The 15249-nt window shown below is 54.6% G+C and overlaps 1 protein-coding gene across 5 annotated transcripts; it reads right to left on the bottom strand.

Moving 5' to 3' along the window:
* Nucleotides 1–98: 98 nt before the first annotated feature.
* MTHFR (methylenetetrahydrofolate reductase) lies at nucleotides 99–15244 on the bottom strand. 5 transcript variants are annotated; one of them, XM_070768221.1, is made up of 13 exons: nucleotides 15118–15244; nucleotides 14611–14772; nucleotides 12102–12427; nucleotides 10471–10709; nucleotides 9543–9653; nucleotides 6130–6323; nucleotides 4938–5188; nucleotides 4529–4663; nucleotides 4203–4383; nucleotides 3764–3946; nucleotides 2565–2666; nucleotides 1620–1739; nucleotides 99–1101 (listed from the first exon to the last, which is right to left on the bottom strand). In XM_070768221.1, the coding sequence occupies exons 3-13, from the start codon at nucleotides 12332–12334 to the stop codon at nucleotides 883–885; spliced, it is 1968 nt and encodes a 655-aa protein (XP_070624322.1). In that variant the 5' UTR covers nucleotides 12335–12427; nucleotides 14611–14772; nucleotides 15118–15244; the 3' UTR covers nucleotides 99–882. The 5 variants fall into 5 exon arrangements, with proteins under 5 accessions (XP_070624322.1, XP_019831768.2, XP_019831769.2 ...); XM_019976209.2 differs by having other exon boundaries at nucleotides 12102–12347; XM_019976210.2 differs by lacking the exon at nucleotides 15118–15244 and adding an exon at nucleotides 14864–14974 and having other exon boundaries at nucleotides 12102–12347.
* Between the last annotated feature and the right edge of the window lie 5 nt (nucleotides 15245–15249).

The raw sequence follows: 15249 nt of genomic DNA, 5'->3' as shown, positions 1-15249 counted from the left end.
GCCAGGCAGACAGCTTCCTGGACAGGGTGCTCTGAGGGGAGGAAGCAGCTGGCAGGAGGAGGGGGTTCCGCCTGAAAAATAAGCCAGGAAGAAGTCAGTCGAGCTGGACCAACCTCATCTTCACCCTTGATGGTAACAGGCAGGGTATCCTTTCACCCTTCAGGGCCAGGGGAGAAGTGGGAAGGCCAAGGGTACAAGGGTTCAAACACCTTTAACCCTTAAGAGGCAGTTTCTTGAGTCACAGGGATACGTCTTTCAAACAGCAGCACTGTAGAAAGGGGAGAAACCCAGTTGAGCTCTCTGCTAAAAGGAGGCCACAACTATTAGGTTTCAGTCCAAGGTCCGTCCAGGGGCCACCGCCTGACGGGGCAGTTGGCAGGCAGGGCAGTGGCTGCCTCTTCATTCCCAAATGGGTGGCACCCGGCTGCCAATGCCTTGGAGGTGGAAGGGTGAGGCGCTATGACCTTGCCGTGTCTCCTCTGCAGTCCCACAGGGCCTGCTGCAATGTTCACTTTGCCTGTTCTCCTGGCGCCCAGGAGCAAGGTCACTGGCAGTCAGTCCCAGGCTGGCCCCAAGGGGCTCTATTAGCAACAGCCCTTCTCGGGGTGGACGGCGTTCTGTCCATGGGGTCTTTGTGGAAGTGGCTGCTCCCCACCAGAGCACAGACTCTCAGCTGAGCAGGAACACCAGGTTCCCGTGTGGGGCGGACTCAAGTCTAGCCAGAGCCTGGGAACCTCACACCAGTCTAGCTGCCTTCATTGTGTCAGAAGGTGGAGGCCAGGGCTGGGGAGAAACGAAGAACAGGGGTCTCCCAAAGAGCCAGGATGGAGATGAGGAAGGCGGGACACAGTGGCCTCAAGCTAAGGTTGTCAGGGTGCAGGGTCACAGCGCCTCTGTCTCCCTCTTGTCTTGGGGGGGCCTGCTGAGAAGCTCAAACGTGTCTTCCACCACCTGCCACAGGCAGTTGTCCAGCGGAAACTCGTTGTCCACCAGGTTGACCAGGAAGTAGTTGTCGTGGATGTACTGGATGATCATGCGGGAGGGGGACTCCTCCTCATACAGCTTGCCCCACTGCTCAATCCACAGCGCGAAGGCCTCATCCTGCGTGTGTGCACATGCAAGCACATAGGCGCGCACACACACACACACACACACACGGAGTCGCAGGCACACACGCACAGAGGGGCACAGGTACGCACAGACACACACGGAGACACGGCAAACATACAGGAAAGCACAGGTACGCATAATCGCACGTACAGAAACACACACACAGAGACACAGGCACACAGAGAGGCACAGGTATGCACAGTCCCAGACAGACAGACAGATACACAGACACAACAGCCAAGTTACCAGAGCTGCCCCTACGTCGGGGCTCCATGCTCAGCACCCCAAGGGCCTCTGCTGCTGCCCAACAGGATGTATTCCAAAAACTCAGCATAGCCCATTGCCAGTACCACCCCCCTCCCCGGGCGAGAGGTAAAACACCGTGAGTCAGAGTCAGGCTGCTGCCAGCCCTGGGGGTGCAGCCTCTAGCCACCTACCCAGGACCTGGCGACACGGCCCGCACAAGGCTCTGTAGGTGGGCAGGGCAGGCCTGCTCCTGGCCCCCTTACCTTCCAGAACATGAAGCTGACCGGGTCCACCACTGTGGGCTGGATGATCTCTCGGCCAGGGAAGATGCCCCAGGTGACCGCGTTGGGTTGCAGCTCAGGGGCGTTGGTGATATTTTCACCCTGGGGGAGGTGGGCAGGAGCAGACTTGGGGTGCAGACAGCTGCAGTCCTCTCACCTGGAGCGCGCACCCCTGTTCCCCTCTCCGCCCCCCAGCTCTGCAGCTCTGTGACCAGCCACAAGCCTGAAAGTCAGAAGTCATCCTGGCCTTTTCTGTCCTCCACCCGAAGTGCCAATCAGCTCCTCTTTCAGTGGTTCTGCTCACTTCCTCTCATGTCTCGCCTGGCCAGGCCTCTCTTTGCTACTTAGACCACCAGGCCTGGGGACTCTTGTCTGCCCAGCCCTGTTATCCACACAGCTGTCCACTGGGACCTGCCCCCAATCAAACACAGGGCCAAGGCTACCTCTTGCCTATAAGGGAAACCTCAAATGCCAAGCATGACAATTGAGACCCCTAAAGACCTGGGCCTGGCTAACACTTCAGCCTCCCTCTGACCCCATTCAGCAAAGAGGCCTTGGCACACCCTCGGGCCCTTTCTCTGGATTGCCCTTTACTCCTCATCCTTAAAGATTCAGATTACACAGATCCCTCCCATCACCTCCTCTGACCTCTCAAGTTAGACATCCCTCCCGCATCTCCAGCTTCCTCCGCTGAAGTTCACTGTTACAAAGTGCAGCAGCTTGCGCCCATTCATAATTATCCACTGATGGCCTCCTCGCTAGGCTGGGAGCTCTAGGAGTGAGGCCTGGCTCTGTCTGCTAATCTGCTTGGCATGATGCCTGGCCCAGTTGGGCACTCTGTGATTGCTGAATGGCAGAGTAAATGTGGGGCCCTTGGCCCTGGTGCTCTGGCCCTGCCGGGCGCCCTTTGACCCAGGGCTGGCCTACCTTCACATCCACGATGTGGTAATTCACCCGGAGTTCATACTTCTTCAGCACCTGCAAAAGCGCCTCCACCGTTTCTCGGGAAGTGAAGAACTCTAAGTAGGCCTGCGGGAGGGAGACAGGCACTGTCATATAACCTGCAGGCCTCGCTGGACACCTTCCACGGGCGCTGCTGAGCGAGCTCTGTGCTCTGAAACACTGGACGCTTGTCCTGCTGACCGTGCTGGGGAGACACCCATGAGGACACGTGTGGAAGGACACTTAAGGTGTCGGGATGAACAGCGGCCACTGGCTGGAGTTAGCAAATACATGAATGACAGGGAGGGGAGCAGGTATGTGCAGTTTCTTGGTCTCGACGGGTCTGAGGGCCATCTGGCACCCTTCCATCCAGTGGACAAAGTGTCCACGGAGAAACCATTTCAGAAGCTGTACAGGGGGCCCAGTTTGGCAAGAGAGGCCTGACACACCCTATCCCCTGTTTGCTGGGTGGAGGGCTTCTCCAGCACTACTTGGCCATCAGGAATTAAGCTGGGCTTATTTATTTAAATTTTGGCCACCATATGGCATGTGGGATCTTAGGTCCCAGACCGAGGGATCTAACCCATCCACCTGCATTGGAAGTGTGGAGTCTTATCACTGGACACCAGGGAACTCCAAAGCTGGGTTTATCTAAATTCACTTGCTATAATACTCATAAAACTGCAAAGTGGGGGCTGTTAGCTCCATTTTATAGATGAGGAAACTTAAGTTCAGGGAAGTTAAGGAACTTGTCTGCACTAACTGTACACAGCAGAGCTGGTATACAAACGCAAGTCTGTCGAACCCCTGAGCCTTCAGGCTTTAGTTTAGAATGTAATTTTGACTCTAGCAGCCCCTGGAGAAAGGGATCCACAAGGAACAGTACTAACAGCTCCCAGTTAGGGGACGTTTCCCACGTGCTAAGCACTTTATGTGCTTTTTTGTGTTTCATTCCCAAAACACCTGGCATATCCCCATTTTACAGAAGGGAAAGTTGAGGCTCAGAGCAGCCAAGTGACCATTCTATCCAGGTCTGTCCGACTCTGAGCCTGAGCTCCCTTCCACTTTGATTTACTGCTGCTCAGAATAAAAAGTCCCCGAGAGGAAGGCCGCTCTGTCTTCAGCCCTGGAGAACCCCTGCATGCAGGTCAAGGGGTGGGTAGCCCTATGGGTCCCTGCCACACCTTCTGGAAGACATAGCCCCCACTGGGGCCCCAGCCCACGATGGGGTCAGAGGACGGCTTCCCGTTGATGTTGGGCTGGGAGTTGATGGTGAGGATGCCCCGCCGGTTCACTCTCAGCAGCTCCTCCTTCATCAGGCTGGTCTCAGCTGCCAGGGGCTCATCATTCCAGGGCAGGCAAGTCACCTGAGAAGGGTGAGCCCAGCTGGAACAACAATCCGACCTGGCGCCCTGGGTCCCTCCCTGTTACAGTCCCCATCAGAGACCTAGCCTGTCTCTCCCTCTGTAAGCCCCTTCCAGGCACCCCACATGGGGACCCCCTGACTCACCTCCTCCCTTGGCCGAGGTGCCACATCCAGACACGGTGACAAGACTCAGGGTAGGGCGTGTGGCCCACAGGATGAGGGACAGTACCCGGGGATCCCACCCCAGCCGCACTCACTTTGTAGCCATTCTGGTTGGGCTCTCCCGAGAGGTAGTGGGCAAAGACTTGGAAGACGCTTTCCTCACTGGTCAGCTCCTCCCCCCACATCTTGAGCAGCTCTTCCTTCGGGGACTTGCTCTTTAGGTAGAAGAGGTAGTAGTCCTTCAGCTCCCCAAAGGCCGGAGAGGAGGAATTGCCCCTGGCGGAGGAGGTGCCCTAGGTCAAGTCATACTCCAGACAATGGCCTCCACCTGCCCCGGGGGCGGTGCATTCCTGTGAATTGTCCGAAAGGCTCCTCCACACTCAGACTCCCTCCTCCTTCGGATAAACAGAACCCCACTCACCAGCGGCCATTGGGGAACTCGTCCCACTCCTGCGTACGGTAAATGTAACTCTTTGGTCTCGAGGCCCAGAAGATGGGCCGGACATCCTCCACCCGGCGCTTGGGGTGGGCACTGAGGGCCCAGGGCAGGGGACGCCTGGGTGAGAATGGAGAAGAAAGGGTCAAGGACTGGACAGAGGGAGGGAGGGAGGCAGCACTGAGCCCAGGTTCTTCCATCGAACTCAAACATCAAGCTGGACAGGCAGTTCTGGCTGAGACTGGAGCTCTAAGACACTAGACACCGCACAACCCTCTGTGCCCCATGGCGGCTGGCACAGCTAGGGTGCGCACATTCTGGGACTTCTGACTTCCTGACCCACCCGACTCTCCTCTGTGGCTCCTGGGCCTGAATTCGGGGCCCCTGGCCTCACCTAGGGTCCTCAATCCAAAGCCCCAGGCGCTTCAGCACCTCGATGGTGGCCACCTCGCGGTTGAGGGTGTAGAAGTGGAGGCCTGGAACCAAGCCACTGGCCAGCAGCTCCTGGCACAGGCTCACGGCCTGCTCGATGCCATAGTTGCGGATGGCAGCATCATTGTCTTTGATGGGCTCGATCACATCCTTGATCTGCTGTGGCACCTCCAGTTTGGATAGTTTCACCAGCTGCCGGAGGGAGTGGTAGCCCTGCCCAAGACATGGGGGCGCTGCAGGGGCCATCTCCCAGCCTGTCTCTCACCCCCCATACTCATCCCCCCACCGGGTCTCCTGGCCCCTGTAATGTGACACAGGGTGACCCAGGACAGTCAGGCCATACAGCAAAGCACCCTTGCCTACTTCAGCTTTTTCTACTCTGCAGATGAGAGTAGCTGCCCCCAACATCCCTCGGGCTTCCCTGGTGGCTTAAGTGGTAAAGAATCTGCCTGTAACGAGGGAGATCCAGATTCGATCCCGGGGTTGGGAAGATCCCCTCGAGAAAGGAATGGCAACCCACTCCAGTATTCTTGCCTGGAGAATGCCATGGACAGAGGTGCTGGACGGGCTACAGTTCATGGGGTCACAGAGAGTCAGACATGACTAACACTTTCATACTTCATAGCATCTCAGCCACAGGCCTGAGGCAGCCCTTTGGCCCCTAGATGGATCTATTGATAGCACGGTGGTCATTTAAGCCAGTGGTTCCCAAGCCTCACCAATCACCAGAATCGCCCACCACATTTAAGAAGTAATGGACAGATTCCCAAGCCCCACCTCAGATCTACTGAACCAGAACTTCAAGGCATGAGGTCTGGAAATCTATCCTTTGAAAAAGCTCATTAAATGATACTGGTGACAGTGAAGTTTGGAAACCATTAACCAAAATTTATAACGAGAGTAATAACCCCTTTCAATGACACTTATCAGCAAGCCTCTCCAACAGATACTATTGCTATTTGAGAAGACATCAGGGGTCTGAAGTGGCTAGAAAGATAGCATTTTGCAAAGACTGAGCATCCGTTTAATGAAAATCTAATAAGCATCAGAAAGAACTTGAGCCTGAACTTCACCCCAGAGCCCTGGCTGAGGGGGAAGTGCTAGGATGAGCAGGGACAGTGGTGGGAGTCCATTAGCCCTCCTGGGACCCTCACCTGAATTGGGAAGATGCCGGGGAGGATGGGGCAGGTAATGCCTATCTCGGAGCAAGCCTTCACAAAGCGGAAGAATGTTTCAGCCTCAAAGAATAGCTGGGTGATGATGAAGTCGGCTCCTGCAGCCACCTTCTCCTTCAGGTGCTTCAGATCAGCCTCAAAGCTCTCTCCTTCAGGGTGGCCTTTGGGGTAACCTGCCAACAGGGATACCATAGAAAGAGGCTGGCTCCACCCGCTCAAGGTGAGTGATGAAGAAACCAGAGAGCCGGCAGTGGACAGCTCCGGACCCATACCTTCTAGCCTCTCAGCACGGACAGGCTGAAGTGGTGACGGCTGCACTGCTCAGATGGGCCCCTCGCCCAGAAGGTGACCCTCGGTGAGAGCTGGATTAGAGTCAGCACCGCTCCCAAGAGTGGGGGTGGACTGCCCTCAAATTCCCACACTGTCCTGCTTCATGGTCCATGCAGTCAGGCCAAGCTGACCTGGATTTGGTGGCCACAGAAAAGAGAAAATGCTACATTCACACTGGCTGGGCAGCTTGGGAGGATGGGCTTGACTCTAGGTACCGGATGAAAACGGTGCTTTGAATTTCACATCAAAATCACTCAGTGGTTCCACACAGTACAGTCAGAACCATGTTACACAAGGAAGAAGTTAAGAGAGTGGAGGTTCTGCTTGAAGAAAAGAATGGAGAGAACATGATAATTATTCCTAAATGCCCACAGGTCTGTCACCGGGAAAACAGAGTTCCTTATTCGCTACATCTTGTGCTGCTTCTGATGGCAGAACTAGAATCAGTTTCAGAGAGCTGACTGACAGTGGAAAGAGCAGCCCCACAAAAGAACAAACTCCCAGAGTGTGCAAACGTGGGGGTGGAGGGGGGGCCGGGGTGCGGCTGGCGGGGCGGGGCACAGATGTCCACATCCTGTGATGGCAGGGATGTCTGGGAGGCGGAGCCAGACCTCCCCAAGGCACATCTAGATCCAGGAACAGTATACCTCACCCCACCCCACTTCCCCAGAGGACTAAACTCACTAGTGCCTTTGCCTGCACTGAAAGACTCGAGGACCTAATGAACTACAAGCAGAGCACTGGCTTCTTCAGCCTGAGGCCAGGGCAGGACCCTAAGGAAGTCACAGACCTGAACCCATGCTGTTAGACAGCCAGGCTGCTTTGCTGTGACAAAGCAGTTTCATTCTTAAGAAAGCCCGAGTCATCAAAAATGGATAGAAGAACTACTGTTCCAGGGATAAGGGGGTGGGAGGATTAAACACCAGACTGCTACACTTTCAATAACAAGGCTATTTTTCCAGCAGGAATTTCAGAAACAGAGGTTTTAACAGCCAAAACTCTAGAAAACCTCAACGGCACCCAAGAGATCCAGCCGTTGCTGACGTTTGGGTTTTGCTACGTTCTTATTCTATGGTGGCCAGCTGGGTGCTTCCTAATCCACCCGTCCACTTTCTCATCCACTTCACCATGAGCAAGGCACCAAACCGCTCGGCAACTGTACACTCACAGCTCTGCTGGTTTCTACTTGTGACCATCCAATGCCCACCACATGTGGGCACATTCCCCAATCAACCATCTCGTGGCCCCGTGAGCAAGGACACTTGAATTCCCAATTTCTCATCAGGGCCTCCCACACTCATCCACCTCAACACCCTATTCCTAACACTGAGTGGACCTGTACACTGGGGGCCTGGGGACACAGCCCAAAGCCCTCACAAGAAGTAATTTCCTTGAAGTCACATGGCTTACTTTTTAAAGTTCAGATCACTCCGATGTTCTACTCCATCACATAACTGGGTTCGTTTTAATAAGAGTGATATAATTTTCTCCAAAATATTTGAAAAAATCATCATGCCAAGATGATGCATCAAACGAATCCCTGGACTTCCAGTGTGTCTGGCACACACTGCCTCATCATACTTAAGTCCCTATTCAAGAAGCTTAAGGCCCAGACCCCAAGAGTGAGGGCAAGAGGGAAGGCCATGCCCTTTCTAGCAGGTAAACCTCACCTCCCGGCTGTAGCTAAAGAAACTAGAGTTGAAACTAGAGTTCTCTCTCCTGAGATCTGGATTTATCACTGAGACCTGAAGGTCCATCTTGGCTACACCCAGGAGCAAGAAGTGGGTCACATGCGTACCATACATATCAGAGACAGGGCAAGTGTACATATCAGATCTACTGGGTGAAGCATGGAGCACTGGAAGGCCGAGATGGGGCTCTGTGGCCCCAGAGAGGATGAGGGAGGGCTGTGGATTCCAGGGCTTAGTGAGGTCTGATGCCATTCCCTGACCTTATTCTGAGATTCCCTGCCCTCGGAACCTTAATATCTCTCTTTTGTTTGAGAAGGAATAGAGCTGGGGAACAGGCTAATAGCAAGAGAAGGCAGAGGAACAAAACTTTACAATTTGAAGGGATACAGGGTGGGGGGAAATCATTGGTTCTGATTCGTGTTCACCTTCAGTAAATAAAACCTCCTTTTGAAACTGTTCACACCTCCCTAATACAGTTAAAAATAACGTGGCCCTTTTCCCTTTCACATGAAAACACAACATCCTTTTTTCATCAGGTCAAGAACACATACATATCTTCCTTGGAAGTCTGGGTGGTTAGATTTTGGCCACCAGGAGTTGAAGAAGAAGGGGAGAGGAAGGGGCTCCCAATGGTGGGCACAGGTGTAAGGACAGAAGAGCCCTGGCCATACGACACTGGCTTATGCTACATGAACGGAAAATCAAGTTCAGTTTTGGTACTTTTCATTCCACTGTACTCAGTTGTATAGTACTTCCAAATTCAAAATGAAAAGAAAAGTTGCTCTGTATCAAGACATCTGAGCGACATTACATTTTTAAAAATGGACGGAGGACTTCCCTGGTGGTCCAGTGGTTAAGAATCTGCCTGCCAATGCAGGGGACGCAGGTTCAATCCCTGGTCTGGGAAGATCCCACATGCTGTGGGGCAACTAAGCCCGAGCACCACAGCTACTGAGCCCACGTGCGCTAGAGCCCACGCTCCACCACGGGAGAAGCCACTGCAGTGAGAAGCCCGAGCGCCACAACTAGAGAGTAGGCACCACTCACCGCAACTAGAGAAAGCCCTCGTGTAGCAGTGAAGACCCAGCACAGCCAAAAAGAAATGAATGTTTTTTAAAAATAAAACTGTAAAAAAAAAATTAGGGGACGGTGACACTCCCAGGAGTGTGATGTATGAGAGGAGGAGGAAACGCAGAAGACGTGGCCTGTCCAAGCCACCTCTGCACTCCATCACTCCATTCCATCACAGCACAGGCCTCCCGCCACGGTGCAGGCAGGCCCCGGGGTGCAGTGAACCCTCCGGGTCCTCACCTGTGCCTCTCCTTCCTTCCTCTCTCAGGCCCCACCCACTGGGATGCCCCAGCCCCTCACCTGCCACACAGACGTCAAAGTAGTCACCAAACTCGTTTCGGATGTGCTTCACCAAGTCCGTAGCATAGTTGAAGCCTCCTTCCTCCTCTTCCCATTGGTCACCTATGGGGTCTGCAGGGTTGGAGGTCACAGTGCTGGGTCTCACCCCACCTCCAGGAACCTCTCTGTTCCTTCTTCCCACGCCCACACCCAGGGCCAACAGAATCTCGAAGGCAGAGCCTTCCAATTGCTGAACTTGGTGTCTGCGCTTTCCACTGTAGCACTTGGTAACAGTAGGAAGGACGACAGCAGCCAAGCCAGCAAACAGTCGCCAGGCACAGATGCAGGCAGTGGCTGGCAGAGAACAGCTGCCGTTCTGCATTCAGCCTGGAGCATCTGAGATCCCCCCCACCTGCTCACACCTAGGTGTGTCCAGGCACCTCGCCCAAGCCCACTGCTCGCTCTCCCACTCCCTGGGAACTCTTGCCTCCTGGGAGAAGCTTCCACTCATCTCAGGTGAGACATGGTCTTTGGGGATAGGGAGCATGAGGCCACAAGGACCCACCCAGCAGACTGCCGCTTCCCACACTTGTGTGCCCCAGTGACAGCCGGGGCCAGAGGCATAATCAGCTACTCTCACTCCTGGGACACAGGTCAGAGCGGAACTCTGTGACTGGGTCAAAAGCTGGGAGCAGGAAGGGATCGATTCAGTGGTGTACATCACAACAGTGGGTTATCAGGCACCGGCCGCGGTCCTGACTGAATTCCTACTGGGAGGTCAAAAGGTCAAAAAGTGGCTCCATCTGTGTGTCGCCCGTGGTCCTCTTGACCCACACCTACTAATGCTACTGGCAGGGATGGGACCTGGTGACAAGAAAAGAACCATTGCAGGGACAGAAGAGGTCCTCCAGAAAGCAAGACCCCAGAGAGCAGGCCGCTGGCTCCACACCTCCCCTCAGCGCCAGGATGTTCTTCAGGCCCAGCTGCTTGGCTTTGTTCAGGTGGCCCGTGATCTCTTCACGGCTCTGATGGCAGCAGGTCATGTGCAGGATTGTCTCGAGGCCGCAGTAGTTCACGGCAGTGCTGGCAATCACCATGGACGAGGTCTCCTTGTCGGAGCCAGGATCCCCGGCTGGGTGCCAGGTCACGTCTACAAAGAGGGGGCCACCCGCTCCCATCCGGTCAAACCTGTAGGGAATTTCTTTCTGAGGAGGGGCTCCTGGGGGTGCACCACCCGTCACCACCTTCCCATGGGGTCTTGGACTTAGAGAAGCCTCACCTGCAGGTTGGCATCAGACTGACCTGCATTCACATCCTGGCTCTGCTACTCACCAACTGTGCGATCTTGGGAGAATTATTTAAACTCTCTGTGCCTCAGTTTTCTCATTTCTACAATGTGGCAGGGCACAGTGCCTACTTCTTAATAACATTCTGAGGATATCATGACAGATGGCTCCACAACTCAAGAACAGTGCCAGGTACGCAGTGAACAAGCAATCAGTGTGCTGCAATTATGATTACTCTTATTGCGAAGATAACAACAATAAAGCCATTTTCTGTGAGAGCAGCACTTTGGACTTCTCAAAGTGCTTGCACATTTACCATCTTGGGTGAATTAAGACATTTTGATGGATAAGGGTTCAGGGCACTCCTCAGAGTGGCAAGCAAGGCCTTATTCTAGGGAAAAAGAGGGTCAGCAGACACAAGTTTCTTCCATGCTACCTGCCTCCACCACTCCCCAGCCCCCCACCACTGCCCAGTCCTGGCAGCAGCCAAGAGTCCTGCAGAGCACGGCCACATTACCAGGACTAGTATCAAGAGCCACATGGATATGCTGTGTTATAAGCTGTGAAAAAGTGAAAGTGTTAGTCGCTCAGTTGTGTCCAACTCTTTGTGACCCCATGAACTGTAGCCTGCCAGGCTCCTCTGTTCATGGAATTCTCTAAGCAAGAATACTTGAGTGGGTAGCCATTCCCTTCTCCAGGGGATCGTCCTGACCCCAGGATCGAACCCGGATCTCCTGCACTGCAGGCAGATTATCTACCATCTGAACCACCAAGGAAGCCCATTATAAGCTGTGGTGCATTTGCACATTTTTGTGCCTTCAAATTTCACAACCATGGGAATGACACATAAGAGCAAGCAATACAAAGCATAAACTTTAAAAAAAGAACTGCTATTCATAAAGCGCTAATGCAATCCAGTTGGCATTTCTCGATTTCAAGGGCATAATCCAAATGCCAAACTTGCTAAAAATGTTCTCCAAGCCACTGTTTTTCAACTTTCTAAACTCTACTCATGATCTAGCCACAAACTCCATCAAAGAATGTTGTCTGGGAGAACGAACATTTTTAACTCCTGGAAGACTGTGAATAAAAATTCCACGTGCCTGGAGAGACTTTTACAGACCAGAAAGTGGCAAGTTGTGTATCAAAGCATCTCTCCGGGCTTGTCTTCTTTCCACCCCTTGGAGCTACCATTTTTCTGCTGGGTCAAAGTGCAGCCCAGCCGCAGGGCACAGTTCACCTATTCACCTTGCCTCCATTCCCAGCCTGTACTCCTTATCTTACACCAACTCACCTGGAGATGAGATTGACAGCACCCTGGGCAGTTCGGGGAGGGAAGAACTCTAGGGAGAACCACTTGTCTCCAGAGTCCATCCTCCGCTTCATCTTCTCCCGGAGTCTCTCGCATCGCTCGGGGTCCAACCCCGGCGTGGAGCACCTTGAACTGTCCTTGGAGCTCTCGCTGCCGCTGCTGCTGCCCTCCCAGCGGGGGCCGGGGCTGCCGTTCCCTCTGGGTTCGTTCACCATGGCCGAGTTCCTGCTGCACGGGGCGAGGGCAGGGGGCGTGAGACGGCGGGGCAGGTGGCCGAGCCCCAACGTGGCAGGGTCAGGTGAGAGATGCTGCGTTTTCACGCAGGAAGAAGGCTGGTGAGGGTCTGGGTGACAAGGCCCCCACCCAGAGACTCCGCAGTAAGGACTGTCTGCGCTGCCTCGCTCCAAGCTTGGCCCTCCACTGCTGCCTGACTCCAGGGACATCAGCCCCAACCCGGCACATGCTCCTCAGCCCCTGGGTCCTCTGTGACCGCTACCTGATGGAGGGTGGCACTGAGAACCTTCCGCTGCCAGCCTCCGAAGCTCGCATTCCCAGGGAGGGGCAGCAGTGCCCCACTGGGAAGACCTTGGTTTTTGGGCGGTCCATCTCCGCCAGGGTAAACTTAGACCCCGGACCTCTGAGTTCCTGAGAAACGAGGAACCTTCCCCAGCGGGTGTGCCTGACTGGGCGGAGCCATGACAAAGGAAGAGCTTAAAGCTGTGGCTGGGGCCAGCGCAAGGGGGCGGGCGCAGGATTCCAGGCGAGAGGGAGGGCTGAGGCACTAAGCCGTTGAAGATGGATAGAAGGAGGGGGACATGGGGCTGCAGACCGCAGCGTTTGGGTGGAGATGAGGTCAACAGATGTTCGGGGCGACTGCAGCACTTGCCAAGAAGGAACAGTTCAGCCCTGGAAACATCTCCTGGGACTGGGAACAGTTTGTGTGCACGCAGGATGGAAGGGCTTAGGGCTTGACGAAGCTGCCAGCTTTCTCCCAAGTTTGTGCTTCTCTGACAAGTCCATGTCATGGGTTGCTAAGTCACTTCAGTCGTGTCCAACTCTGTGCGACCCCATAGACGGCAGCCCACCAAGCTCCCCCATCCCTGGGATTCTCCAGGCAAGAATACTGGAGTGGGTTGCTATTTCCTTCTCCAATGCATGAAAGTGAAAAGTGAAAGTGAAGTCACTCAGTCGTCTCCGACTCTTAGCGACCCCATGGACTGCAGCCTACCAGGCTCCTCTGTCCATGGGATTTGCCAGGCAAGAGTACTGGAGTAGGTTGCCATGGATTGGCTGGGTTCCAAAAGTAGCCAGATCCAAGCTCTGTAAGGGCATGGATTTATGTCCAACTTGGAACAAAGACTGTCCAGTCTGTGCATGCCTTCCAAGCTGTTGTCCTTACACACATCAGTGAAGTCAGTTCAAGAAACTGCACAGCCACCATAGCTGAAGCCCTGAACCATGGCAACCACAGGCAGGCCAGGCTGACAGATGGCACAGGGCCATGGGGCAGTTTGGTGCGGAACATGGGACACACTACTCATATAACGCAAAAGTATCCAGTGTGTGGCAACGCGGAACATTACAGGAACAACCAGGCCAAGATCATGTGTTTCAGGGAATGCCTACTGCCAAGCCCATGTTCTTAACTAGTTTGGGGTCCTAGACTCATGAGAAACTGATGAGATCCAATACTCCTCTACCCTAAAACATACACAAGTGTCCTTGGTACATGCAGGGTCAAGGAGTTGACTCCAGACTATGCTTTCCATCCTGAGGGATGCCCATTTTGATTCTGACCTAAAGCTCTAGTTTCTCTGAAAGGGATGAACACGAAGAGTAAGAAAGGGGAGTGTGTCAAGATCAGCCGAGTCTGGCCTCTCCTCAGAAAGCAAGCGAGTGAGTGCATCGTTAATCATCTGCTGGACCAAAACAGGAGCGGGGGAAGAGGCTGAACCGCCTACAAACTAACTGCTCCTTCATTTGTTCATGAAGACTTCTTAGCTCTGACCAGGCACTAAACTCGTTTCAGCATTTTTTCACTTAATCCATTTTAAGTTAGGACCCCAAAGGACCCTTTTGCAGCTGTGGATTCACATGTTTATCTCCCCTCTTCCCAGTTCCCTGAGACCAGAGCCAAGTATTCTGCCTACGGTATCCCAATGCCTGGCATCCGGTAGTAACAACTGGCACTCACTGGGCACCAACAGGCCAGGCACTGTTACACCGTTCTCAGAACAACCCTCCACCAATGGATGTGCGTGCTCAGTCAGTCAGTGTGTACAACTCTTTTTGACTCCATGTAGCCTGCCAGACTCCCCTGTCCATGGGATTTCCCAGGTAAGAATACTGGATTGGGTTGTCCTTTCCTTCCCTAGGGGATCTTCCGGACCCAGGGATCGCACCGGTGTCTCCTGCCTCTCCAGCACTGGCAGGCGGATCCTTTACCACTCAGCCACCTGGGAAGCCCCTCTGCCATTTGATGAGCACTTACTTAATCGGTGCCAGGCACCCGCAACAGTGGAGAAATACTGGAGTCCACCACTCTTAGAGGGGCCCGGGTGGGCACTTGTGTGCAGCCCGATGCAGTGGGCGTCGGGGACAGCAGTGCCAGCGGCCCTCGGCTCTTCTCAAGGTGTTCAGCCACTCTGGCACGCTGCGAACAGAATCACCGCGTCACTGGGTCACGGGTGGGGGCGGGAACCAAGGCCCAAGTCCGGTCCCAGGGCACTGGGTCACCACCCCACCTCAGGGCCGCTTCAGCCCTTAAGTCCCTCCGTCCAGGTTGGGGGCCGAAACTGATTCTCTGCTCCAGGGTTGGGGGGTCGCAAGGCAGTCAGTGGGGGCTACATTAGTCTCACCGAGGGCGCGCGCGCAGAGGGGGCTGGCCAGCCTCCACCGCTCCCCGCACCGCCCCCCCCCGCAAGAGCCCGCCCCCCGGTGGGTGGCCCCCAAGGCCCGGGTCTCCCCTGCGGGCGACGTATGCCTCGCCGTCACTCACCCTCTGGTCACTGATGACTCAGAACTAGCGGCCTCCGCAGCGGTGTGGCGGCTAATGAGGCTCCGGCGGAGGGGGCGGGGCTCGGGAGGAGGCGAGGCGCGGGTGTCAGGTTGCTAAGGGAGGCGGGAGCAG

Source organism: Bos indicus, chromosome 16 (genome assembly GCF_029378745.1).
Source record: "Bos indicus isolate NIAB-ARS_2022 breed Sahiwal x Tharparkar chromosome 16, NIAB-ARS_B.indTharparkar_mat_pri_1.0, whole genome shotgun sequence".
Taxonomy (NCBI): domain Eukaryota; kingdom Metazoa; phylum Chordata; class Mammalia; order Artiodactyla; family Bovidae; genus Bos; species Bos indicus.
The sequence above is the reverse complement of the archived record's forward strand: the minus strand, read 5'-3'. Positions and strand labels throughout refer to the sequence as shown.